This window comes from Drosophila tropicalis, unplaced genomic scaffold (assembly GCF_018151085.1).
Source record: "Drosophila tropicalis isolate 14030-0801.00 unplaced genomic scaffold, ASM1815108v1 contig_694, whole genome shotgun sequence".
NCBI lineage: Eukaryota > Metazoa > Arthropoda > Insecta > Diptera > Drosophilidae > Drosophila > Drosophila tropicalis.
In genome coordinates this window covers 1,948,596-1,974,670 of record NW_027173176.1, presented here as the reverse complement: position 1 = coordinate 1,974,670, position 26,075 = coordinate 1,948,596, and the positions used below count along the sequence as shown (strand labels likewise).

Here is a 26,075-nt window from a genome sequence, read left to right as displayed (position 1 = left end):
GCAACTCAACTAATTAGAAACAAATTACGCAGGTTTCATACACAAGCATCAGCCTGCTGGCTGTTAAAGAAACTTTGTGGCTCAATCAGAAACTTTATGCACTTGCAAGGATGTCTTGCCAGGGATTCTTCTCTCTTGCTCTCTCTTTTTAGTGTGTGTGTGTGTGTGTGTTTGATAAAATGCAAAAGTGCACACAGACAGGCACAAAGTCAGCGTTGAAAAGTCGTGGTGTCCGTGGTCGTCGTCGTCGTGATGGCATTGGCAACTTTGTGTGACTCCCAAGCAACATTCATCACTGTCAGCATGTTCTTTGGCCTGACAAAACCAGCAATTGCGTTTGCCAGAGTTGACTAGAGTTTAGACAATCTATGTATACTCACTATGCCAAATACATATACAGACACACACATACATACATACACACATAGATATAGACACGACGACAAATGAGTGAATTTGTCAAGAGGTTTTTGTGTTGGCAACTTTTTTTTCACTTTCTTTGTGCTAATTACGCGCATTTAACACAAAAGCGGCAAACATTTTCCATTGCCATGCCATTCCTCGTCCTTTCTGCGTCTTATGTCCTTGGCAATTAAATAATGCCAGTGACCAGATCGAGTGGAGATTTCTATTTGCCTTTTTCGTTAGCAACTTTTGCAAATTAGGCAAAACGTTTTGCGCCAAAAATCTACGCCCTGTCAAATTGTTCAAGCGTAAAGCGAAGGGCGAACGAAAGAAAAAAACAAACACAAAGAAGAAAAAACAATTTTTTGGTCTAGCATGAAAACGATTCTGGCAGAAAACAAATATACGGACAAGAGCGTAAGAGGAAGAGTTGGGGGCAGATGACAGAGGTAGAAGGAAGACCGCAAATAAAATAAGCCAGCAGACGTGGCGTATACGTAACATAACAGTTAGAACGTTGAAAAATGGCCGCCGGACGTTGAAACTTTGCATGAAAATCTACGCAAGTCACTCGCTCTCGTCCTCTCTTTCTTTGCGTGCGTGTGAGTGTGTGTGTGTGTGTATGTATGTGTGTTTGTATATTGGTCTTTGTATGCCCTCGTGGGGCAGACTCTATCTTAGATCTTTGTGGTTGCGACTTTGTGCTATTTGTTTTGCTTTGAACTGACTTCTCTTCTCCACCCACGCACACACACACACACACAGCGCCGACCCCGCCACTGTCTCTTCTTGTCCTTCTGTTAATTAAACGCTCCGAAAAAGTCAAGTGGACCCTTTGAGGATTAGCTAGTCAGCCTAGCTGGGTCTCTCGACAAAACCATTTATATGGGGCATATCTTTTATGGTCTTTGCTAATTGTTGTTCTTTTGCTCTTTCTTTCTATCTATCTATCTCTGTCTCACACTCTCTTGTGGTCGTATTTTTTGTTGTTGTTTGTTGCTTTTGGGTAAAAGTTGAAACAGCCAGCTCAATGAGCCGCAAAATCTATGCGACATGTGATGGCAATCAAAATGATTGCCCCAAAACTAGAGATAAAAACAGAGCAAAGGGGTCTCTGTCTCTCTCTCTCTCTCTCTCCACATGCCATGGCAGTTCATTAATGCAGTTAAATGAAGGAAGTGAAAGACAAATTTTTATGCAAGAAAACGTACAAATGAAAATGACGAATTCATAAATGCTCTATCTCTCTCATTCTCTCTATGTCTCTCTCTTAAAGTTAAACTTACTAACTTACTGAAATTTACTTCATTAAACCCCGAAGGCTCAATCAACTCTAACTTTAACTTTGATGGAATAAATTTTCATGGATTTTTCGCTCAATGATTTTGAGCCAGTTGACGCTTGAGTTGATGGTTAAGTTTGGCTCAAAATTCATACAACTTCTCGTTAATGAGGCTCTACTCTATATCCAGCAACAACCAACAAAAACACATCCAGTGGAAGTCAATTCTCACTGTGAGGCGCCAAATTAGCGCACAGCAGCTTTTGGCTTGGCGCCGCCGGGCCCGACCCCTCCACCATTCCGCCCGGAAACGTTGAATCTTGCCGAACCGAACCCCCCGAAAAACATTTGCCACTAGCGATAGTAATTAAAACTTGCGTTGCCTGCCTTTTTCGACTGGCTATCCGACCAACGCGAAAAACTTTCCAATTAGGCCAAAGTTTTCGACAACAACAACAACAACACCAACAAGGCAACTCCCAACGTCAGCACAAATCAACTTGCTGGCTATAAATTTGGCTACCACTTAATTTTTTTTTTTTTTTTAGCTTCGTCCTCCTACTTCTTTTCTTTTTTTTTTTGTTTTTTTTTTTTTATAAATTAATTGAAATTTATTTGGGACTTACCGCCACGTACATGAACCTCTCGACTGAGCACAGTGCCAACCAGATTTCTTAATTTACATCTGAAGGATTTAAGCATGAAGAAATCAGTCTCAAGAATGTACAAATTTATATATGCATATAGACGTAAGCTTACCTGTAGACAGTGGCGTGAACTTCATGACGATATTTCTCGGCGGTAAAAGGATAGAACATCATGCTGCCATTGGATAGTTGAAAGACCATATCCTGTTGCGGTGGTATGGGTGTCCATTCCACCTGAAATGAAAGGTATGATAAGAGATTGCGTCCCTGCATAATTCAAGCCGAAGATGGTGGCCGAGGACAATGGCAGTGGGAGTGAGGGGGGCAGAAGGTTATTTTCTTATACATACCTCCGGTGGGGACTGCCATGGCCAGAACATTCTATGAGTCCACCCGAATTGTTGGAGAACTCTACGCGATGCGGGGGGCTCATGAAGAAATATCGGTCCCTGCAGATCCAGTCCATTTACAATGTGGCTTGTTTCGGCTGCAAGAGATGGAAACGGTGAGAGAAAATGCGAGAGAGAGAGAGGGAGATGGAGACGAAGAAATGAGAATAAAACCAAAAGGGAAAATGTGTATAAAAGAAAGTTGCAAAATTTTCAGTTAAATTTAAATTTTTAATTAAATGTGGCGCGCCATCAGGCGTGACGTGTGAGAGAGAGGAGCGAGGGAGGGAGAGAGAGAGAGAGAGAGACAGTAGCCAAAGTTAATTTCAATTTCTGTTAGGCCAAAAAACTTTTCGACCAAATGAAGTGGCAGGCAGAGAGAAAGAGAAGCCGCTGCCGTTAATGTTAACGTCAACGTTAGCATAGCCAGCGGGGCATTTCTCTCTTTCACTCTCACTCTGACTTGGCCTAAATTTTAATGAGGCGTCACTGCCGTCCCCACAACAAAGGCAACTGGCAACTGGCAACGGGCAACAACAGAGACAATTGCTTTTTACCTGCTGGCCATTGTTGTGGTTGTGTGGCCACACAAAAACCTGTCTCTAATTGCTTCTCCTTAAATATTCTCTCCAAGTATTGCATAATTTTAGGTCCGCTTTCAAATTGCTTTTGATGCGGCTTTTTATGTCGTATTTATTATTAACAAAAAACAAAAGCGAGACACAAACACAGAGATAGAGAAAGACCAAAAGAGAGAGAGCGAGGGAGACTATTTGATGAAGGTGTAACTTTTGGGGCCAAGAGTTGAGCCTTGCATTTGCGGTTACTTGGACGACAATCTTTGTATGGAATACTTTCGAAACCTTGTTGCCAAAGTGACCTCTTTCTCTATGTGTGTGTGTGTGTGTGTGTGTGTGTGTGTGTGTGTGTGTGTGTGTGTGTGTGTGTGTGTGTGTGTGTGTGTGTGTGTGTGTGTGAATAATTTAATAATTTTTCCACAATTTTTGTCAGGAGTTCTTTTGAGTCTTGAAAAAAAGAATTTTGAATATTAGGCGAGAGAATTGCATCTCTGGCAGTGAACTGTGATAAGAGAAACATTTGAAGAATCTCCCAGGAGACCAAACACACAAGGCATTGGGCAAGTGACAAGCTCATATATATATATATATTTATGTTTTGTGCTCTCTGCATGTCTGATGATGATGATGATGATGGCATCAGTCTCGCTGCTTGGACTCCTCATGGTAATTTCAACAAACAGCCACAAAGTATGCAACACTGAATTTGTAAGCAATTTTCAAGCCAAAGGCAGCAACAACAGCCGCAACAGCAGCAGTCGAGCAATAATATGAAAAATTGTTTTGTCAAAAAGGCATTAGGCAAAAGATAACGACACAACTGTGGGAAGATAGCAATAGAGTGACTAAGGACAGAGGGCTAGGGGCAATGGGGCGACGGGGCGGCAACGGAATAAAACCGGACGTTGGCAAAAGCCCCCAAAGTGTAGCAAACTTTGTGCCACTTTCCTTGCGGTTATGTTGCTGCTGTTGTTGTTATTGTTGTTGTTGCTTTTACTGCTACTGCCTGGCAACACGCTGTCAACTGCAATGCCCAAAGGATATGCGCCGCAAAAAGCAGCACCACCACCACCACCAACAACAGCAAGCGGGCAAAAAAAAAAAAAAAACCAAAAAAGAAGCACAAAAACCAAAAAAATTGGAAAAGAAAACGAAAAATTGTTGTGAGTAGTAAAAAGTGTTTGACGCAAAAGTTGAAAGATGCCAGCACAGCGTATTAAATTTGCAGTTTTAGTTTTTAAGTCACTTAAGATAAAGTTGTGCCTTAAAATTTCCAAAAAAAAACTTCAATTCCTGCGGCATGGTCAGAAGAGAGAGAGAGAGAGAGAAAGGTAGAAATATTTAATGAAAATTTCTTTTGCTAGCTGGCTGAGCTCTTTGCGTTGCGTTTGTGTCTTATTTTCATTCATTTAATTGCTAAAATTGACGAGACATGCGTTGTTGCACACACACACATAAAGAGAGAGAGAGAGAGAGAGAGAGAGAGAGAAAGAGACGCTTTTTGGCTCAGATTTCCAGGATGAATTTCAATTAAAAGTTTACCTAAGACACGAACAGAAGTTGCAGCTAATTAGGAGGAGCTTAGGCCACCCACATATCTCTGTCTATCTGACAAAAAGTTGCCCGATAGACTCCAATGTCCTTTGTCCTTTGTTTTTTTCTCTCCTTTCTCCACATAATTGAATACACGCCGCTCCATTTGTCAGCATTGTCAATCAAAGGACAGCATAACAGGAGCTGCAGTAGTAGAGACACAGAGAGAAAGTGGGAAAGGGAGAGGCAGAGAGAATGAGAAAAAGAAGACCAGAATGGGTAGAGGGTGGAGCTTATTAATGTAAGTGCCGCTCACTTTTTCTACTTCCTACTCCTGCTCAGTTTTCCATTCGCTCCTTTGGCTAAAATCAATTACGCGTCTGTCGTCTCTGGCCAAGCAAAAAGCGAACTAAATGAAACTAGCAAATGCCAACGGCAGACTTGCATCATTATCATGGATCATTAAAATTTGCCCGTTGCCATTGCCATTGCCGTGTTGGTCCCTCTTTGCCAATGCTTGAGGATTGCAGGAGAGGAAATGCCAACCAAGCAAGCAGTAAAAGTAATGAGAAAGGAGCGAGTAGAATAGAAGAACAGAACAGCTAAAGCAACACACACTCACACATACACAGGAGAAACAAAATGACGGCAGAAACAGACTAAATGCAAATGAGCAACAGCAACAGCTTCAACTTAAACTAAAGCTTCATTCCACTCAACTCTCCAGATGCCTTATCTAAAAAGAAAATACACTCTAAGAAATGTATTCATTGTAAGTCGAGTCATAACTTTTCAATTTCTTTAAGGTAAATATTAACTTTAATTTCACATGAAATAATTGCACAATTAATTTTTGCTGTTTATGTCTTTTCTTTCAGGTCACTTTTATGTGAAGTTGGCGAAGAAAACTGCGCGATCATTATAAGAAAATTAAATAACAATAAGCATACAAAGACAAAAAAAAAAAAACAGCAAAAGAGTGAGTACAAAAACACCTTAAATATTATTGCATATTTTTTGGCGGGCTATGAGCAAAATTATTTTAGATTATAATCCTTTGTTTCATTCGCCAAGGCACCGGCGGCACCAAAATGATTGCCATCCGGACTGTGCACGGACGTTGGCCAATATATAGAAATTGCTCAACATAAATACATATAATTGATCTTGTTTGCTGAGCTAACCCTCTACAAGGATTCGTTTTTGTTAAGGAATTTATGTTCTTTGATAACATATTCAAATAGTTTTCTAATTGTATTTGTTTGCAGTGCACTGTAACTGCAATTTGGTTTTGTTTAGTTGAGTAAAATCCTTATTTAATTAAGAAGAAAATCTTTGTGAAGAAAAACTGTCAACGGAAATGGACATTCTGTGTGCAGGCAGTTGAGGACTTTAATTCGCAGTTAAATAAGTGCATAGCGAATAGAACAATAATGTTGCAAAAAGTTTGCCAACTTTAAATAGTGCACAGTAAATCAAAAGAAGAAAGAAAAAAAAAAAAAAAAAACAAATTCAGAATAATAAAAAAAACCCTCTTACTCAATATAGAAGCAAAGACGAAAGAAATCGACTCAAGACAAACTTTTCCGCACACACCATTTAAATGAAAACGCAATTTAGAGTGGGAAAAAACGACAATGGCTACAAAAACAACAACAACGACAGCAACAAGGACAATAATAGCAAGAAAAGCGTTAAAGCTGATTTGCATATGCCGTGTGCGACAGAAGAGACAGGAAGAGACCAAGTAAAGAGAGAGTGAGAAAGAGAGATGTCAGAGGAAAATGTCGTTACATTTTCCTTTTTCTTGCGTAGGAAATGGCTTGACAAATATAAACAGCAGGGCAGAAAACCGTCAGACAGACACGACCCAGGGAATTTGATTGAGGCCCTTCCCCCAACCTTACCCTTCCACCCACCCCTCATCCTTCTGTGGCAATCCTCTCCTGCACATAGAGGCAAAGCGACTAAGACAGGATAGGCAGCCGAAAAGTAGGCAGCATTTAATATTTAAAGCAGTAGCCTGGAATTGGACTTGGTCCTCTTGTACAGGGCAGGCAAGAGGGCACACAGGCAGAAGGTCTAGGCCTGTCTGTGTGTGTGTGTGTGTGTGATGTGAGTGGGCGGTATGTTGATGCTAACGGTGCCTCAAGTGCACGCATTTTTCTGCTTAAAAGCCTCGACTAATGCGACGTCGAAATGGAAGTCCGGGGATCTACATACATAAGTCTGTCTGGGTGCTGCGCAACAAAGCGTAACACTGTAGGTGTGTCTATGCGTACTTTGTGTGTGTGTGTGTGAGAGTGTAAACTGTATATGCTTGGGCTTTTACTATGGCAAACATAGATGGCCAAGTTACCTTTTTTTTTTTTTGCTGTGCTCCTCAAACTTGACTTGCTTTGACAAAACAGAAAAGAAAAATGAGGAAACAGATGAAAGACTGTTTGACTTGAAAACTTGACTGATTTGAAGTTTACCTTAGCCTCGTCAGAGAAAGAAAAAGTAGTGTATCGTCCAGATATATAAAACTCATCAAGTCATATGGATTCCTATATACCTTTACTTACTTTTTATGACCTAATGATTGATAGCAAATATTAACTTGGAATACTTTTCTTTCAGACTACATTTGTTCGTTTTAGTTTCTTGCCATCTTCTTCATTTTGCCATTGACATAACGTCATTGGAGAGTCATCTAAAAGATTCTCAAGCTTTTGTTAATTTGCATTCTTGGTAGAGTTTCTTGCTGCTTCCATTTGGTGAATCACCAACACACTAATGACTCTTGGAGTTCCTTTCAATTGCAACTGCCATGCAACGCATTTTTTCTCATCAAATATAAACGGAGTACGTACAAGCGAAAAGAAAACGGGACAAAAAACAAAAATAATTAAACTGAGCTAAAAAAAAAAAACACAAAAATTATATATACATATACACTTCCTTATTCGCTTTTGCTTGCATTTTTTTTCCTGCTGCTCTCTTTTATACGAAATGTGTTGGTGGCAGCCTGCAACACTTCCCACTTCCTTAACAAGCCTTTGGCCAAGCCTGTCCTTTTTATTTCATCGCATTTTTGTCTGTTATTTATTTTTTTTTTTTTTTGCGGCCTCTCCTCCCCTTTTGGTTATTTCTTTTTGTTTTTTACTGTGTAACTCAAAAAGCCAAAGTTATCAGCAAAAGATCAACGACAGTTCCCATGCCATGTCCATGTTTATGTCCTCGTCTTCATTCTCGTACTCGTCGTCGTCCTCCATGTCCTGGCTGCCGCAGGCTCTTTTGTTTCTTTCACATTGCTAAAGTCCAAAAAGAGCTGCAGGCTGCGGGTTGGGTCCTGTCACTGCCTTTTACTTCAATGCAGCAGCAGTACCAGCGCTTGCTGGTCTCAGTCAAAGTCTCAGTCGCAGTCGCAGCCTCAGCCTCAGCCTCGGTTTCTGACTGTGACAGTGGAGTGGAGTGGAATGAAGTGGAGTGGAGTGGAGTGGAGGTTAGTAGGGGCCTTTCTTCTTCGGCTTGTTGCTGATGATGAAGCTGATTATGCGCTGCATGCTTTGGACTTAAGCTTTTAGGCTTTGCCTCCATCACTGCCTTGGACAATGTTGCCAGGTCCTCACAAAAGGCAACACCAGCAACGGCAGTCAGTCTTGTTTCTTGTTTTTGTTTCATAAAATAGCAGTCGGCAGCTAGCAGCCAGCAGCAGCCAGGAGCCAGGAGCCAGAAACTGCATAATCTTGGCCCTCCTGGCGTGCTATGCTGTGACGAACTGCCATGGTTATTTACCCCGCATGTTCCCTTGGAATCGTCATCAACTTGCTATAGCAACGTGACATTCGAGGTCATTCACATTTCGAGGGCAGGGCATGTTGTTGAACTTGGTACAGAAATGGGGAATTTCGCTACAGGAGCGGACTAATAATGGGTAATGAGTCTGAATTGAATCGAATTTCTTTTGTTTTTTCAGTTTTATTAACAATAATTCATTTTATATCCCCAATTTGTTCCCATGTTGTCTTTGGTCTAATGCCAGTTAAAAAAAGTATATATTTTTGCAAATTATTCATCCTTCTGATGCGTTATCGTTGTCTCCTCCATATCCTCTTTGGCCTGATCCTTATCGCCCCAACCCCAGACATTGTGACTGCCATCGCCAGTGCGTATAACCCGTCTCTTTACCATGTCAGTGGACACACTCTTTAGATCATATGCCCAGCCAATCGAGGCAAAGAATTGAATAAAATATGTTGTGAAATCTCTAGAGTACTTGCCCAGCTCGGCACTCTTGTAGTCCCACGGAAAGACATGATGATAATTGTGATAACCCTCACCGAAACGCAGCCAAACCAGAAAGTGTTCATCTGTTGGACTAATTGTCTTATCATACGGCCGCTTGCCGTACATATGAGCCGAACTATTGACCAACCAAATCAAATTGAGAGTCAAACACCAACGAAACAACGTTGGCACATGCCAGGCATTGTTGAAGGACTCATTCCAGCAGTATATGGGTATCACAGTGGTCAGCAGAAAACAACAAATTGGCATTAGGATCATGTAGTATTTCTTTTGGAACATTATCAACGGATCATTACGCAAATCGGACAGATCGATGCCCTTGCCTTTGGCAATCACATCCGGATGCTTCTTGCAGCACAACCAGCCAATGTGAGAGAAGAACCAACCGCGCTGCGAGTTGTACGGATCGGCATCGGTCTCCGAATACTTGTGATGCACACGATGATCGCGTGCCCAAATGTAGACAGCATCCTGAAAGGCCATTGTATTCAGGAACAAAAGTATCAGTTGAAGCGGCAAATTTGCCTTAAATGTACGATGTGTCCACAACCGATGAGCTCCACCAGAGATTCCCAGAGCTGAGAATAATATGGCAAAGAGGGTAAACACAGCCGTTTGCCATTTGACGGCGGTGAATAGAAGCCAAATGCCATATGTGGATGCCACATAAAGATAGGCAAATGCAATTATATTGAACCAGACCAATTCAATTTTGCGTTTCTCTGCGTGCTTCAGATGCTTAATATCCTTGGCCAAGCCGCCATCGATGGTCTCAGCATCCGCTTCAAAGAGCACACCCGTTGTACACGTATCCGGTTGCGAGATTTTCTGTTCTTCGGCATTTGGCGGCATTATCACACTCTGATTACTGAGATTAAAAAAAAAACAGAGACTGAGACACACGTCCGCACCCCAGGCAACTTGAAAGCTAAGTGTTACTCATCAATGGCTCAGATCACATTTATATTGACAATATATACATATGTGTTTGCAATGTTCTTAACGTTTAAGGTCTATAAAACATTAGAGTGTATATGTATGTATCTCTCTCTCTCTCTCTCTCTGATCGATGTATGTATTTACATATATCACGTCTGATGTCTATAAAACGCAATCAGAAATTAGTTTTAGGCTCTCTCAATCTCTCTACGGATCGCTCATTGAATTGAATGACTAAAAGTATTCTTGAATTTCTGGAGAGCAGAGCTTGGGACTCTCCGGAAAACATTTAAATTAATTAATTCATTGCACATTAAACCATTTTTATAAAGGTGTGTCTCACTCTCTATTTGCTTCTATGTATACGTACATACATATATAATTTGCTGACCTAGACTATGCCATAACAAGAGTTTGCTTCACTGTATACAGTAAAAACTCTCAAACTAACCCAACATATAGGTATCTCCATTTGAACGAGTCTTCACTGTATATACACTTAAAAGCCCCCAAAAAACTATATGTACATGTATTGAAACACTATCAAAACCACAATTTGGATAAATATTTCAACTTGAAGATTCCAGATACAAATAATCGTGGTATTCAATAATAAAAAATTGTCACGTCTCTAAATTTCGTGATTGGCGTCATTTATGAGGTAAATACGTATATTCGATATGCGGAACACTTAAATCCATCTACATATACATCAAATTGATTGCATATTTTATTTAGGTATGCCTAAAAACGAAGACCATGAAGGCCATTGTTAGAATTTGCAGTAAATTGAATTGCAAGTCCCTTTTGCATGACGAATTCAAATTTAAACAATGTGGAAAAGTGGAAGCTCTTGATGGCTGAATTGGGCTTTGATTTGCCATTAATTCGAATTAAATTAAAATTTGTGTGTACCAACTAATATACTTTCTTTAACTGGAGACGGTCCTGTGTTCTTTTGGGCTACAAACTTGGCCCATAGCTGAAAGCTACGTGTAGAGAACAAATTTGTTACGCCCGGCTAGTCAACAAACGAACAAACGAACGAAGCTCTAGTCACATTTACACAACACACATCCATTTGGTGGCCTCCACTCGTTTCGTTTCGCAGGATACTCAGTAAGGACCGCCAGGAGCAGTTTTTGCACTCCACGAAACATATTTGGTTGCTAAATGCCATGACACATTAGACAATGAGGATCTCTAATTATGTCTCGAAAACTGCAATTAACATTTGATCCTAGCATGCCATTGCTCCCTCTCTCTCTCTCTCCTTCTCTTTCTTCCTTAGTCTCTGTCTGTCTGTGTCTGTGTATGTGTAAGTGCGTGTATGTGTGTGTGTGTTTAGCTCCTTTTGTGCCTTGAAGTGTCAAGCCACGCCAGCGGCAGAAAGTTTTATAAAATACTTCACGTCTCCCCCTATTCATCGTGGACCCATTCTAGATTCTCCAAACATCCACCATCCGCCTTGGCATGCAAACTTTTGCCATTGTCGATGTTGTCGACTTTGCCTGGCTTTTTGGTTCTGTTGCTGCTGCTGCTGTTGTTGACTTCATTTCTTTGAGCAGCAAAAGCGATGGCAGCAGCACAACACAAACAAAAGTGAAACGTGTGCTTTTCAATAATTCAGTTTTATGGCACAAACTCGAATCCAACTCTAGCTCCTCTGTCTCTCTCTCTTCTCGTACCATTGCCTGCTTTACCTATTCGCGCATACTCCCCTCTCCTTTTTAGATGTTGATGTCGCTCATTAACAGCAAATAGCAACAGCAACAACTACAACAACATTCAACTTGCGTATGCGTTAATTGAAATGCTTTTTACTTTTTGCCATTTGCAATTTGTTTTTTCTTTTTCTGGTTTAAAGCAAGTGGAAAGTGGAAAGGATATTCCCAACGTTAGTTTCAATATCTCTGACAACATGGCGTATACGTAACAATTTCGCATCCCAAAAACAAAATGCTCGTCTTCCGCACGATGTAATTCAGCTTGTTCCCTGAGAGCTTTCAAAATTTGTATTACAAATTTGATTATTTCGCTTTACATATTTCCAAATTAGAAACTTACACTTGAAAAAAATCGACATTTTGAATGAAAAGCACAGATATTTTAATAACAACTTCAAGATACAAAATCAGAATTGGTTATTAATGAAAAAGGGGGAAAAAAATTAAAATTCGATCAATCGAAGGAATTTCGGCAAAGAGGAAAACTCTCATAGAGCGTTTTTCACAAAGCTTTAATGAAACATTTGGTTACTTACCTTGTATGACATACAGGATCAGGACAGCCTTAAAAAGGCTGTAAAAATCCATTTTTTATGAGCACTAATGCTTTCCATTACATTTTTTATGTGTGGATTTTAAATGCCGAATTTCGCGCGGTTTTTGTTTTTATTATTATTTTCGTTGACTTTTTGGTTTGTTTTTGTTTTTTGTTCTTTGTTCGTTGTTGTTGGTTTCTCTTTTTTATTATTTTGTATATGTATGTTTTTTGTATATATATTTTTAATTTTTGTTTGTTTGTTTGTTGCTTTAGCTTATTTAATTTCTACTTCGCTGATTGAAGTTGTTGCTGTTAATGTTTTCATTTTTTTTATACTTTTCCTTTTTGGGTTTTTTTTTACTTTCCTCCTTTTTTGTGTTTGTTGTGTATTGTATTTATTTTTACGTATTACATTTTAGCTGAAATTGGAAAGCAAAGTCAATATTATTTACCTCTATATATACCTCTTCGACTTAGGATAATAAAATATCGGCTAATTGCCGATTTTAGCCCGTATCTTGCAGTGTTTTATTGTTGTTGTATTGTTTTTGATTTTCTTTGTGTTTTGCTCTTTTTTGTTTGACTTGCTTTTGATTTCACTTGACGACAGTCAGTCAACTGCGATTCGCATGTCAGCGGGGATATTAATCATGTCAAGTCCACGCTACAAAACACACACACACACATAGACACATAAACATATACATAAACACAACACACAAACACGAAACCTCCAAACCACTTGGGCACTCTGGCATCTTATGCAAAGGGGAAACTCAACTGGCAACTACCACACTTGAAAAAATCTTGGAATCTGAACGACAATAAGAAAATGCAGGATATATACGCATTGAGTTGAATTTTAAGACGTTTTTATTTAAGAGTTTTACATATTTCAAGACTGATTAATTCGTTATGTATAGAAGTTTAAGGATCACGTCCAAAAGGACTCTGATATACTTATAGCTCAATATCAAATCTGTTGTGGCCAGATAATCTTTGGAAATCTTTTTGTGCAGTGTATAAATCTTTACCCCTCTTAGGATGCTGCAGTTGCGATATATTTTCCTTTTTCTTTTTCCTGGTTTGACTTTTGCGCCCCTTTGAGCGCATTTTTATGCGAAGCGGGTGCAAGAAAAAAAGAAGAAAAAAAGCGAAGAAGGAGAAAAAATGAAATAGAAAAGCCAGAAGAAGAAAAATTATGCATCAGCGCGAAATTGGAGCGCCATAAGTTGCCAACTGAAGTGCTGACATCCTCATCTTCAGCTGAAGCTAAAGTTTTTGCGCCCCTAAGTATCTGACGGATGCAAAATATGACAAAAATATGCTAAAACACGTATGGGTGAGAGATGGGTGGGTGTATGAGTATGTGTGTGTGGCAGGACTCTTATAGTCATTGTATTGGCTGCTTGACATTACATTAACTTTCCCCGTGACTAGCTCCAAACAGCAGGAATTCCCTAAGGTGCGGTAGTAAAACTAAAATGAAAATGCGATATTTGCCGAAACTTGAAACTATGCAAAAGGGACAGATGAAAAGCACAAAACCGAAACAAACAAACGAACACGAAAAAAAAGAACTGACAAAAACGACAACATATAAAACTGTCAATAACGATAAAGTAAAAGTCAAAAAGGGACTGCAGAAGGGAATAACACAAACGGCAAAAAAAAACCGACAACAGCAACAAAATGTCGCTTAAGCAACATGGAAATTATGCCCAGTGCGAATATCATCAGGAAACTTACAGGCATGGAAAATATGGCAAGAAGAAAAAAAACGAAGAGGATGAAGCCTGATGGGGCAACTGAAATGCTTCGTTTATTTTCTCCTACATACTTTTTATATTCTTCTTTTTCTTGTGTTGCTTTCTTTTTTGCTCTTCTTGGTGTGTAAAAAATCATGACTTGGCAATTATGCGGCAAATGTGCGCACTGGGCATGACCATGGCACCACCGGCAGCAGCAGAAGCAGCAAAATCACTACCAACAAGAGCGGTAAGCGGCAATGGCAGCAGAGTAAAGGAGACAAAGCATAAATATTACGCATACGCCGCATTGCACTGCCAACGTTTGCTAAATTGCTGGCAATTAGTTTAAAGTGCGACAGCAAAAAATATCAAAATTGCAAGCCTAAGCAGCTTTTAACAATGCAATTTTTGTGTTTTTCAAAACTGAGCTTCAAACATAACACAAAGTACTGGGCGTGGAATATAATGGAAAAATCTAAGCCATGCCGAAGAGTGTATGCACTTTGAATATGCTGAGTTATGTATAATTACTAGCAGATGTTTGTATTTCTGACTTTATTGAGAAGGGAATACTAGAAAGAAGGAACTCTGCAAAGCACTTCATGCTCAAAGACATGCCCCAAGACATGCCATAAGATGGACAAATGCAATTTGCCATCCGCTTGGTAAGCGGGTTTCGGTTACGTCTTATGGCTTATGCTTTCCTTTGGAGTAAGTTGAAACTTTTTCTTTCTTTTTGGTTGGTTATCATTTGTCTTGGACTTGGACGCACTCTCGCACTGGTACCCTTTACGGCTTAAACACTTCAAGTCAAGTTCGATTTATTTATATTACACTTAACGTTGTCTGTGACAATTTTCAGTCGGCTATTCTAGCCAAAGGTTGCCTCTGAGGCACTAGACAAACACATTGCCAGAGCCAGTCTGTCTGTCTCTCTGTCAGCCAGTGAGCCAGTCAACCAGATGGGTTGTACATGTAGTAAGACAAATGCAATTTATAGACTTCAACACTTGGTTGGCCCCCGTCGGCTTGGGCTCTCTCGGCTCTAAGCTTGGACATGGATACCGACTGGCTCAAGTTTGCCGCCGTTAGCTGCCAACGTCTGCCAAATACGTGATTTATTTTAATAGATAATCATTACGCCATCGATTTCTATCATGTCTATAGCTCAAGTGGGGGGTTGGTCAGGGGTGGGAGGCAACAGTTTGAATCTGTTTCGCTTGTTGCATGCGATGCGAGTTCATTTTACTTCTCTTTTCTCCCCATATTCTATTTTCCTACGGTTTCTGCCACCTCGTCGTAATATGTACGTGAGGCAATAAATCAAAAAAAAAAAAAAAAAAAATGAAAAGGAAAGAAAATGGCTTTTAGTTTATTGTTTTCCGTGAGCAAATAGAAAATCTTTGTTTGGATATACATATAGCCAAGATAAATGATATACTTTAGCTGCTTTGGCAGCAGAATGAACCGGCAACTTATGAATAGTTATTAACCCGATTACGACAAACAGATAGCAAAGATAAGAACAGAGGGCAATTAATTGAACATTCACACAAAAAGCTAATTTAGAATGCTTTAGCTAAGCCTTACTTGAGGCAACTGCTAAGGGGATTCTCTAATAATAATATCTTCCAATTCGTATTCGTATCCATGTGCCATTTAGATCATATAAAGACTAATGCTTAAAGTTCAACCCTGGACCGTGCCTCCTTTTTTGCATTCAGCCAACTGGGCATAGTTCACGGTTCATTCACATGGATGCAGAGAGCCGTCGCCGTATTTAAATTGTGCCATTATGCACTCGAGAGTCGGGGATGCCAAACCCCTGGCTGAGGCTCAGGCTCAGGCCCAGGCTCCTCTCTCTCTCTCTTTCTTTCGGTCTCTCCTTCTCACTAATGACTTTTTATGGCGCCTCTGCACATAGGGACGCCGAGCCGTTTTTTGAGCACTTAAGTCAATTTTTAAAAGTTAATGAAATCGAAATGTTTTGATGCCACTTTATAGGTAGAACATCAATGCATATTTCTGCATACTCGCTTTTTCAAATTTTTTCAACACTTTCGAGAAAAACATTGTTGAAAACCAGTGTTGGGAACAGAATGAATTCCCTTCCGTTTATTGCAAATTGTTGCTTCACTTTGAGTGTATATAACTTTTGAAAGAAGAACGTTATTGATAAAACTGTTGATGCAATTGAAAAAGTCGGGATTGTACTATGTGTAAATATATTTAATTTGTAACAAGTTTAGGTGTGTGCCTTAAAATTTGTGTCATTCTGAGCAACTCGCAAAAACAAAACTTATAACGAAATCTTAACTTTAGGTAAAGTTTAAAAAAAATGTTCACCAGTGTGCAGTTTAAAACTTTTACTATTGGATAGAATAATCAATTCTTTGTAAAATATAAAAGTCTCAATGTCCACAAATAACCACTTTTTTTGCAATTTAACTTTTTAGCGAATAACCTCAAATTTCTGCTATGGACGAGATTTTAATATAGCAGGAAAAAACGATTAAGGAATAAAGCATATCGAGTTAATGTTCATAGGTTGCAGGCGCATGTAGTGTACAGTGCTCCAGGTGTGTTAGATGCGAAATTATAATTGAATACAAGGCGTTTTTTTTTTTTATTGCACCAAAACATATAGGACCAATTTGGATATTTTTAAGTTCAATCTTTTAGATGGCAGATGCATACGACCTTTCGAATAATAGGGAATACCTCCAATAACAGTACAAAAATTGTTTGTGCGACTTTAATGTCTCATTTATGCACACACAAAGAGTAGTACGAATCAGAAAATAAGGTTTACTACTAAAAGCGGAAAGGTATTTTACAAGGTTGCTGGTTGCTATACATATAAGCCAAACCTTCACGCCAAGAAAAACAATAGAATCGCAGATTTTAAAAACACTTTCCGCATAAAAATGGACATTCCGAACCCTTGATTTTCTCTTTAAGCTTACAAAAAAGCTTCCAAATGCATTTAACCAATTCCGCGGCCGACAGAAGCAGTTGCTTGCTTCAAGTGTCTGTATTACTTATGCTGATAATGATATTGATCAACTTTAGGAACATTTTCTAGATTTTTCTATGAATCTTGGCCCTAAATTTAAAGAAATTATTAAAATCATAACGGTTGTATGAAAAGTATTGTGTTTGATAAAATACTTTGCATACTTTTTTGGGCAAAATACGGTTTTTTCGCCGTGGAAGCGAGATGCCACGCCCATTTTCTCTAAAAATAATTGCAAAATATATTTATTACCTCACGCAATGTAATGAGACTGAAAATTATTATAAATCATATATTTTTGAATAAAGTGCTCAAAAAACGGCTCGGCGTCCCACAGTGCTCTGGTGGAAAAAAAAATCAATAGAATGCAAAAGAGAACCAGCAGTACTGCATGGGAATCTCGGCATGAAAACAAAGGATTGGGTTTGTGGTAGAGATGATGGCGGCTGACAGAGGATTGTGATAGCTAACCGGCTCGCTGGCTGGCGGCTTGTCGTCTGTAGCTGTTGCATTGTAACACACTGGCCGACCGGCTAGCCGCAAACAAATGCTAAATGCAAACGAGACAAAACAGGCAAAAAAGGCAACAAAAAAACGACACCAGAAAAGAAAATCAATAAAACAAAAGCATAAAGTACCAAACAAACAGAACAGAACAGAAAATGCATAACACACTGTGAAATGAAAAGCCAAAGAAGTTATATAAAACAGAAAAAAAGGCAATGAATGTTAAAATCAACTAGCCGAATTCGATATGTTCTTAAACCTTCTCAATAGTAACAGCTCGATGCTAGAGTTCATTCAAAACTTGTCAAACCCGCAAGTATTTACTTATAAAGATAACTCAAACCGACCAACATATATTTTGAATTAACCAATTGGTAGAAAATACAAAAAATTTCATAAACTTGTCTACCATGAGGGTGATTGAAGAAAAATATAGCATACATTTCGGGGCTAAATCAAGTGACCAACATTATAATACCTTTTTCGCAAGAGTAAAAGAAGGCGCAGAGAAGTATAAAGATATAGAATGAGATGGCAAGATGATTGCTTGCTCTGGCTCTGAAGTGCACATAAAAATCATTTAAAAACACTAAGAACAGGAGCCAGAGCAACAGCCACAGCTACAGCACCACCAACTGGGCCCAAGGTAAGACCAGGTCCAGACTGTGATTCACTGCACAAAAAAGAATTGAGTTCACCATGGACCAAGAATGTCTGTGTGTATGTGTGTGTGTGTGTGTGTGTTTGTGTATGGGAAAAAGGGGGAAAATGAGTATAGTGGCCTGGATGGGCAGAGGTTGTGCACACAAAATGGGTCTAAAGTCATAAACTTTTCCACATAGCAGCAGCTGATGCCAACACGTTTGCTGCTGTTGTTGTTGTCGTTGTTGTTGCTGCTGCTGCTGCTGTGTTGTTGCTCTTATTACTCCCTGTTCAGTGATTTTTCCTTGCCTTTTACTATGGTAGCCACGCTTTGCTAGTCTTTTGTTTCTTTATGACTAACGAGCAAAATATTGGGTTAAGTAAAATAGTCTAGAAAACATACAAAAAAAAAAAAAAAAAAAAACAACGAAAAAAAAAATGAATGAAAAAATGAAAGAAAATCCGTCTAAAATATATTGCATATTTATGTAAATTCAGTTCAGGTTATTGCCGAAATTACAGTCTGAAGAGTTTTGCGGTGAAAAGTGTGCCAAAATAATGACCGTCTGCAGAAAATATGATGAAAAAGTCTTCAGCAAATATGCAAATATTTTGTTTATAGATTTCTAAATAAACTGTGCAAAGAGCTTGTCATTGTCAAAGGAATTCATATTGAATTTGGACATCAATTGAATTTTCTATGAATAATGATGTCTGAATTCTGGCTTCATGAGATTAAAACTTTCTTAAAATTATATCTTCATATTTGACCTTTTGGTGAAGCCGTCGGCATGTTTTACTTTCAGTTTTTTAGCTTTATAATTCAAACAAGTCTAAAGATTATATTGAAACGGAAAAATGATCAACTCTAATAACTATAGTTACTCTCAATTAAGTTAAAACGCTTTTGCTTAGAGGTCTGGGCCATGTCAATCATATGCCCATCCAAAAAGGCAAACAATCATCTCGAACTTTTTTGTTTTAATCTCCATTAAATGCTGGCACCGTTTTTAGACCCAATCGCATCATCCTGCCATCTTCTATATATACGCAGCAAACACATCAATCACGCGGCATCGACCCTGCTAAGAATAATTCTCAAAATGTGCCAACCCGCGTTTTAAATGTCACACGCCAATCAAAAGAGGCAAGAATATCAACAGCAGCAGCAGCAACAATAACAACAACCAAACAAGAAATAATATAGAAACAAAAATGCTTGCCAGCATAAATAAACATAAGCCAACATAAGTTGGCCAGGTTCAGGTTATCCAGATCTCGTCAGTAGGGGGGCATAAATAAAATATAAGCCAAGTCCTAAAAAGAAATTGCAAGCGTCTTTAGCATGTGTGTGAGCGAATTGGTGTGGGTAAGGCTGTGTGTGTGTGTGTGTGGACCAAAGGCAGGGAAAGTGATTTCTTAATTTCCCACAGAGAAACTTTAATGCCACATCTTGAGGCACCCCTTTTCTTTGTTTCTCGCTTTCTATTCCTTCTTCCACATTCTTATTCTCTGGGTTAAATGTTCCTGCTACGTGACTTTTGTGAAAAATGATGGATTTGTTCCGTCGATGGGATTGGAGGAGGAAGCAAACAAAAAGTGAAACTTAAAGTTTGTTTCTTTTTGCTTTGGGTTTGTATTTTTATTTTATTTCCTTGTTGTCCCTGTTAAGGGCGAATTGCGCATACGCAGCGTAAAACAATTCACCAAAAGCAAAAATTGCGTATACGCACTGCGGGCAGCTGTTGCAGCAGCAGCAGCATCAATTGTAGTAACTGGCCAGTAAATAACTGAACAGGAAGAGTACATAAGCCTATAGAGAAAGATACAGAAGTAGAGAGAGAGAGAGATAGAGAAAAAGGGAGAGAAGGAGAGAGACAGAGAGAGAGTGGGAGTAAGGCAGAGATAGATTGAAAGAGATGGAGAAAGAGCAAAGTGAGCGAGCGAGAAAGAGAACGACAATGACCGAAAATTTAAATCAACCAAAAAACCGGCAACTGCAGGCTACTATTACTACAACTACTACGCACATGGAGCGGCCATTTTGAATGTGTATGTGAATGTGAGTATGTGTGCGTGTGTGTGTGTGTGTATGGTGCATGTGTGTTTGTATCGGTCACTTCCGCTGTAAAACGCATGAAATACGAGCGAATTTTTACTACACATCAGCAACAGAAGCATAAACTAATGCGACATTCCCACAACCAGTTGGCCGACGCTTCGCATCTGCACATCTTTCCACTCACCTCCCCCACCTACACCCTTTTGGCCATCGTTTTTGAATGTGTGTATGCGGCAATCGATAAATTTTGTGTGTGCAGCAGCATCAACAACACGACAACAACAGCAACAACAGTTGCACTAAAAGCTATATATAGTTGGGCATGTGTTGTATATGCCGGCACAGACACGGAATTTATAGTCTACTCCTCGTATCCTCCTTTCTATCCCTCCTTACCTTACGTGTTTGCTACAGCCAAAAATAGTTAGTTGCACGAGGTTTGCAGTTTCGTTCATAAAATCAATAGGTCCAGCCAGTTTATGTCGTTCATTCTCTGCTGTCTCTATCTTTCCCTTTCTCCATCTTTCTCTCTTCCTCTCGTGCTTTTTTCTTGTGGATAAAAGACCGGCCGGTCTTTATTTTATATGCACGATTTCATATTCCAAGCACAAAACAGAAATAAAACACAAATGCCATACAAAGAAAATGTCAAACAATTAGGCAGCAATTAGGCAAAAGGGTGACTATGGACTATAGGGGTGGAGCAGGCGGAGGAGTAGCTAAAAATGTAACAAGAAGGATAAAATCCTGACGAGCACAAAGCCAAGTATTGCTAAACGTGTCTTCAGGTTTGTCACAGCACAAAAAAAAAAAAAAACCAAAACCAAAAGGGGGAATTGTGCCTTGAAGGAAGCCACTTAAGCAGTGCCAGCTGCCTGACAGGAAACACATGTGTGTGTGTGTGTGATTGCGAGTGTGTGCATATGCGTTATTGATGAGGCAAGGTGTGAGTTGGCTTGGTGGTGGAGGTGCTTACCACATAAGCTTCTATGTATATTAGGTTTCAGCAACAAGAACAGGGAAAGAATATTGCCATAATTCCATAAGAAATGTTCGTTCAACATACATATTAGCAATCATCATTAAAATTCTATGACTTTCATTCAAGGAAAACGTTTCATTTTAATTTAATAGGATTACAAGAATTTCACTAAACTCTGTTATGGACTTTAAGGAACACCAAATTCAAATACTTACAACCCACTCACTAAATCATATTCCCGTCGCTTTCTTTGTTGCATTCACTTTAAAAAAAATGTAATTTTATTCCTAAGTGAAATTTGTTTAATATTCAAATCAAATTTGCTTCTGCTTTGCACTTATTTCACCTTAAGTAGACCATCAACAAGAACATTAAAAAATATAACAAAAAAAAAAAAAAAAACAACGAAATTTCCATTCAAAAAACACTTTTCCACGTTGCCATATATGTATGCATGTTTGTAGTAGTAGTTCATGTAAAGAGGACAACGAAAAAAGAAGGAAACGTTAAGTTTTTGCTGCCTCGATTTTAGCACGTTGTTGCAATTCAATTTATTTTCAATTTGCAAGCATGCAATAAGAGGGCGGGGGGAGGCGAGTAAGGTGGGATGTGAAGTAAACTAGAAAGCCAAACGAGGAGCACCTTTCATTAGGACACAACTTTATCAGCGAAAATTTTAGCGTTGCATACTTGGCGGCGCGTTGTCTTGACGGCAACGGAAGCCGGCAAGAGTTTGAGCTGATGTTATTGTTGTTGTGTTTTTACACTGCAATTTCCACGGCGTATACACCTTACCATACACACAAACACACACACAATTACACACACACACACACCATGCACACCTTTGTAACTGTAAATTGAATATATGAATGTATGTACATATATATTTTATTATTTACACGGCACGCACGTTTGCCGCTTCACTAGTAGTTGTTGCACTTTACCTGCCTTTTGCATGCTCTTTCGTACACAATTCTCAATTGCAATTGACGGTAACGGTAACTGCGATAACTGCGGCGGCGCGTTCTCTTCTTGCTTGCTTGCTGCACACTGTACTGCAATTGTTGATAACGGTGTCTCTAATTCTCCATCACACTCCTATTCATTCTCTCTCTCTCTCTCTCTCTCTGACTCGCTTTCTGTCTTTCTCTCTTACTCAAACACAAACAAACTCAATCTTGCTAGCTCGCTTGCTCTCTTCTCTCCCTCTCTCGCTGTGTGTGTCTGGCACACTCCACACTTACAAAATGAACCGTTATACTTGTCGCTGTATTCAGGGCAAAAAAAAAAAAATAGGAGCAGACAAGAACCGTACAGGAGCAACGTCGAACAGCAACTGAATTCACGTTGAGCTGGGCAACGCATTTTCTAGATGGCTATATGGATGCCAGGTTTAGGTTGCCATAGTCGCTCGGTGGATGCTGTGTGCAACTGCGCAGAATCTGAACGACAATGGTTAAGCAGCGGGTTGGAGCGGGTGCAGCACAACATGAAACGTAGTAAAACTCGTAGTAATTGGATGCTATTTGGAGTTTCATTCATTCATGGCATGGCCATTTGACTGCCCGCCCAATTGAACTGATCAATGTACCTGCAATGTGAATGCTGGCAATGCTGTTCACTTTATTGTCGTTACATACAAATGTACAAAGGCATAAATATATGTACTTACATATGTATGTATGTATGTTCATATGTAATGTACATATATGTATACATATGTACATATGTATGTATGTAGAAAGGTACATAACTTTGACTATCCTGTCACAACGATCGAAAATTGCGAGGCAGCGTTTCTCGTTGTTATCTTGAAAATAAATAGTATCCCTTTATTTCTTAATCAAATAAAACAAAGATTACATAAAAAAGAAACGTTTCTTGAGACTTATTGTGGCAAAATATACCCAGCTGATCATTGACTATTTTTGTTGTACTGTATAGTAAAATCACCAGAAGGGCTTTCCATCCATGTATGTATGTATGTACATATGTATGTACATATGTACATATGTATTTGCATTTTGCCTAGTCACCTCGTTTTTTACTCGAGTTGTAGTGTTGAAACGATGTTCTCAGATGCAGTTACTTATCAGTATTGACAAATAAGTACCAAAAAGTATTTCACATGGAACTTTCTGTCACGACCTTAAAAATGTTTGCCATTCTTATTGGCAATTTCCATATTAATTCTTCTTCTTTGGGTAAAGTCTTATAATCACTTTACCTATTTTACAGATTTTTCGATGGAAATGGGTTTGTTCGAAGTAATCTAAACGAAAAACAAATAAGTTAATATATAAATACTTTAAAATTCAACTTTTTTGTCACAAAGACAAAAAACGTGGCATTTCGTGGCCTATCGATTATTTAAGTGCTGATTAACGACTCGCAAATACTTATTACCATTAAAAATGGCCATGTCCAACACTGAACTGTGACTTGACAAGTGACTGTATATAGCAGGAATCTTTCATTTCTTTTTGTGTCGGCAGTTGAAACGTTTGCATAATGACTGAGCTACAATTTGTGTCTACTATGGAGGATATAGCTTTCCTATATTGCTATGATATGGGACCGCATGGCTATTTTATCAACGATGTTCATACCATTTGCGGTTCCATTCAGAAGGTATTCACGTTGAACCGTTCTCTATTTCAAACTTGCATGCGCAATCTACATAAAACCGGTAAGCGAAGCCCCTTATATACATACATTCATTCTGTACATCATTCGCTGATCTTTCCAATCAGCTGCCTATATGGATCATGCCGAATTGGACATGCCGCTGCACTTCGACATGTTCTTGCCCTTACGTCTGCCCATGGCAGTGCATGCAGTTTTCAAAGAGAAGGAGCGCACCGTTCGCCTAGGTCGTCCAAATTTCATTCATCCGTTCTTCTGTGGCAATGTTTTGAACCCGCATTGCATTAACTTAATGCTTCAGAGTGAAATGAATCAAGTAGTTGCCCATATTGGTAGCGTTTTGGGCCAATCCGGCGTTCTATTCGAATTGAGCTATACAGCCTTAACTGACAATTATAACGTACCGTTTGTTCATCAATTGGTGGCCGAAGCACGTATAGGACCGCATTCTCCATCACGTGAGAAGAATGAAATGATTTGCATACGCTTCGATTTTGTTTTGGCTTTAGAGTTCGATGTAAACAGTATACTCTTGCCGCCATACTTCAAGCCACCCACACAATATAAATGGTTGGCCTATGGCATGGTTCATCTGAGCAGTCATCAAGATCCAGCCGATTGGGCAGTTCTTCTTCCCAAATGGCAATATGCCCATTTAGGCACCTTGCTTCGTGGTCTAAATATGTCAGTGATGTTATATCGCATGCTATACAATCATGGTTGTTATCGCTTTGCTTTGCCGGCTGTAATTAAGTTCGGATATTTCTTGACCATTGAAGACCGCGGAATCGACTATATGAGGATGACAGTTGCAGAGTTAATGGTGGCGGTAAGATATACCACTTTTATATATAGATACTTATAAAATGTATTGGCTTAATGTATTCAATTTTTGCAATCCCTTATAGACCCTCGGTCATCAGTTATCTCGCAATTTATGTGCTATTGTTTCCACTAACGCTGTGACTGATGAACAACAGAAATGTGCCCAAGAAATCCATACCATGCTGTCTAATGCATTGCAGTTTAACGTAATTAGCGTTGACGTTATCTATCAGTATTTCCGCATCAGGTATATACCACCCACCCCGTGTCGCTTGAATCGATCACTTGAAAATTTGCGAGCACCAGTAACTCCACCAACTTCCGTACGTTCACGTATACGACGACGAAGCATTTGAAGTTGCAAGTCTTCAAAGTTAAATTGACCGAAACAGGTGGTAGAAGGAGGAGCATGGCAAGCAAGTGAAGAAGAGAGGTAGCAGGACTTGGTGGCAGAGGAAAGCCAAACAGAATAAATACAACTTTATTCCCTTAACAACATTGTTGCTATTGCTTTTGTTGGGTTTTGTTTTTGTTTTCAGAAATTTGAGTAAAAACTGAAAATTGGCTGAGTCGTTCTGTTGTGTTGTGTGGAATTTTGTATACCCCAAAAACCCATCGTCTTAGTGTCAAATCTCAGTAATTGTGCAACTTTAATGCCAACAAATAAGTGGAAATGTCTGAGAACGAAAACCAGCATATACACCCAGGACCGCATTACGAATGAAAGAGGGACATTATAGTTTTATTCATATTGAAGACGTGGGTGTTTTTGAAGCACGATGTCCAGTATTTAGTTTGTGTTTTCTTCCATAGTAGAACCCGAGGCCTCTTCTAGTTAGTCCCTTATATGTTTTCATTAAAAGATCCATTACAGAATAGAGATTTAAGTAAATGTCGTTGCATTTAGAAGGCCCTTCCTTCAATCCGTTCCCGCACATGTTTCATAGGCTTCGGACTGAGTGGGGTAAGAGCTAAGAGACAAAAGTTAATAAAAGCCAACTAAAAACTAAAGCCTGACTGGGCTACGTGGACCTACGAGCACCTTCCTTCCTTCGTCCCCGGCGTCGTCCCGCGTGGCATTGTGGAAAAAGTTAAATTGCAAATAGCATGGGTGGGGTTCCCGGCTCAGCTTAAAGTGGTGCAGAGGTAGTGGTGGGAGCGGCATGAAATTTTAGAAAAATTTGCTGTTATTGTTGGGACACCCGCACACACACACACACACACACATAGAGACACAAACACAGTCACAGTCCCATAAAATAAAAACAAAAGGGGTAAAAGGGTCGGTCGGGTCGCATTAAAACAGAAAG

At 39.3% G+C, this 26,075-nt stretch overlaps 3 protein-coding genes across 6 annotated transcripts in view; 1 reads left to right on the top strand and 2 right to left on the bottom strand.

Annotated features, from left to right (window-relative positions):
* The window catches only part of Dscam4 (Down syndrome cell adhesion molecule 4), a 49,196-nt gene extending 26,583 nt beyond the window's left edge, over positions 1-22,613 (bottom strand). For 3 of the 4 annotated variants that reach the window (XM_068292981.1, XM_068292983.1, XM_068292985.1), the window contains exons 1-5: positions 22,239-22,613; positions 12,330-12,750; positions 2,685-2,821; positions 2,447-2,568; positions 2,314-2,372 (exon numbers count right to left, since the gene is read on the bottom strand). In XM_068292981.1, the coding sequence (XP_068149082.1) occupies positions 2,314-2,372; positions 2,447-2,568; positions 2,685-2,821; positions 12,330-12,381 (370 nt within the window). In that variant the 5' untranslated portion in view covers positions 12,382-12,750; positions 22,239-22,613. The remainder of the gene's footprint in view (positions 1-2,313; positions 2,373-2,446; positions 2,569-2,684; positions 2,822-12,329; positions 12,751-22,238) is intronic. The other variant, XM_068292982.1, reaches the window with a different exon arrangement.
* On the bottom strand, positions 8,778-10,039 carry LOC137578863 (acyl-CoA Delta-9 desaturase-like). Its single transcript, XM_068292466.1, has one exon. It carries the CDS (start codon positions 9,977-9,979, stop codon positions 8,888-8,890), a length of 1,092 nt encoding a protein of 363 aa, XP_068148567.1. The 5' UTR covers positions 9,980-10,039; the 3' UTR covers positions 8,778-8,887.
* A 1,106-nt stretch (positions 22,614-23,719) lies between the features above and the next one.
* LOC137579308 (uncharacterized) lies at positions 23,720-25,337 on the top strand. The gene is made up of 3 exons (XM_068293036.1): positions 23,720-23,983; positions 24,048-24,769; positions 24,849-25,337. The coding sequence occupies exons 1-3, from the start codon at positions 23,806-23,808 to the stop codon at positions 25,119-25,121; spliced, it is 1,173 nt and encodes a 390-aa protein (XP_068149137.1). The 5' UTR covers positions 23,720-23,805; the 3' UTR covers positions 25,122-25,337.
* The last annotated feature ends 738 nt before the right edge of the window (positions 25,338-26,075 follow it).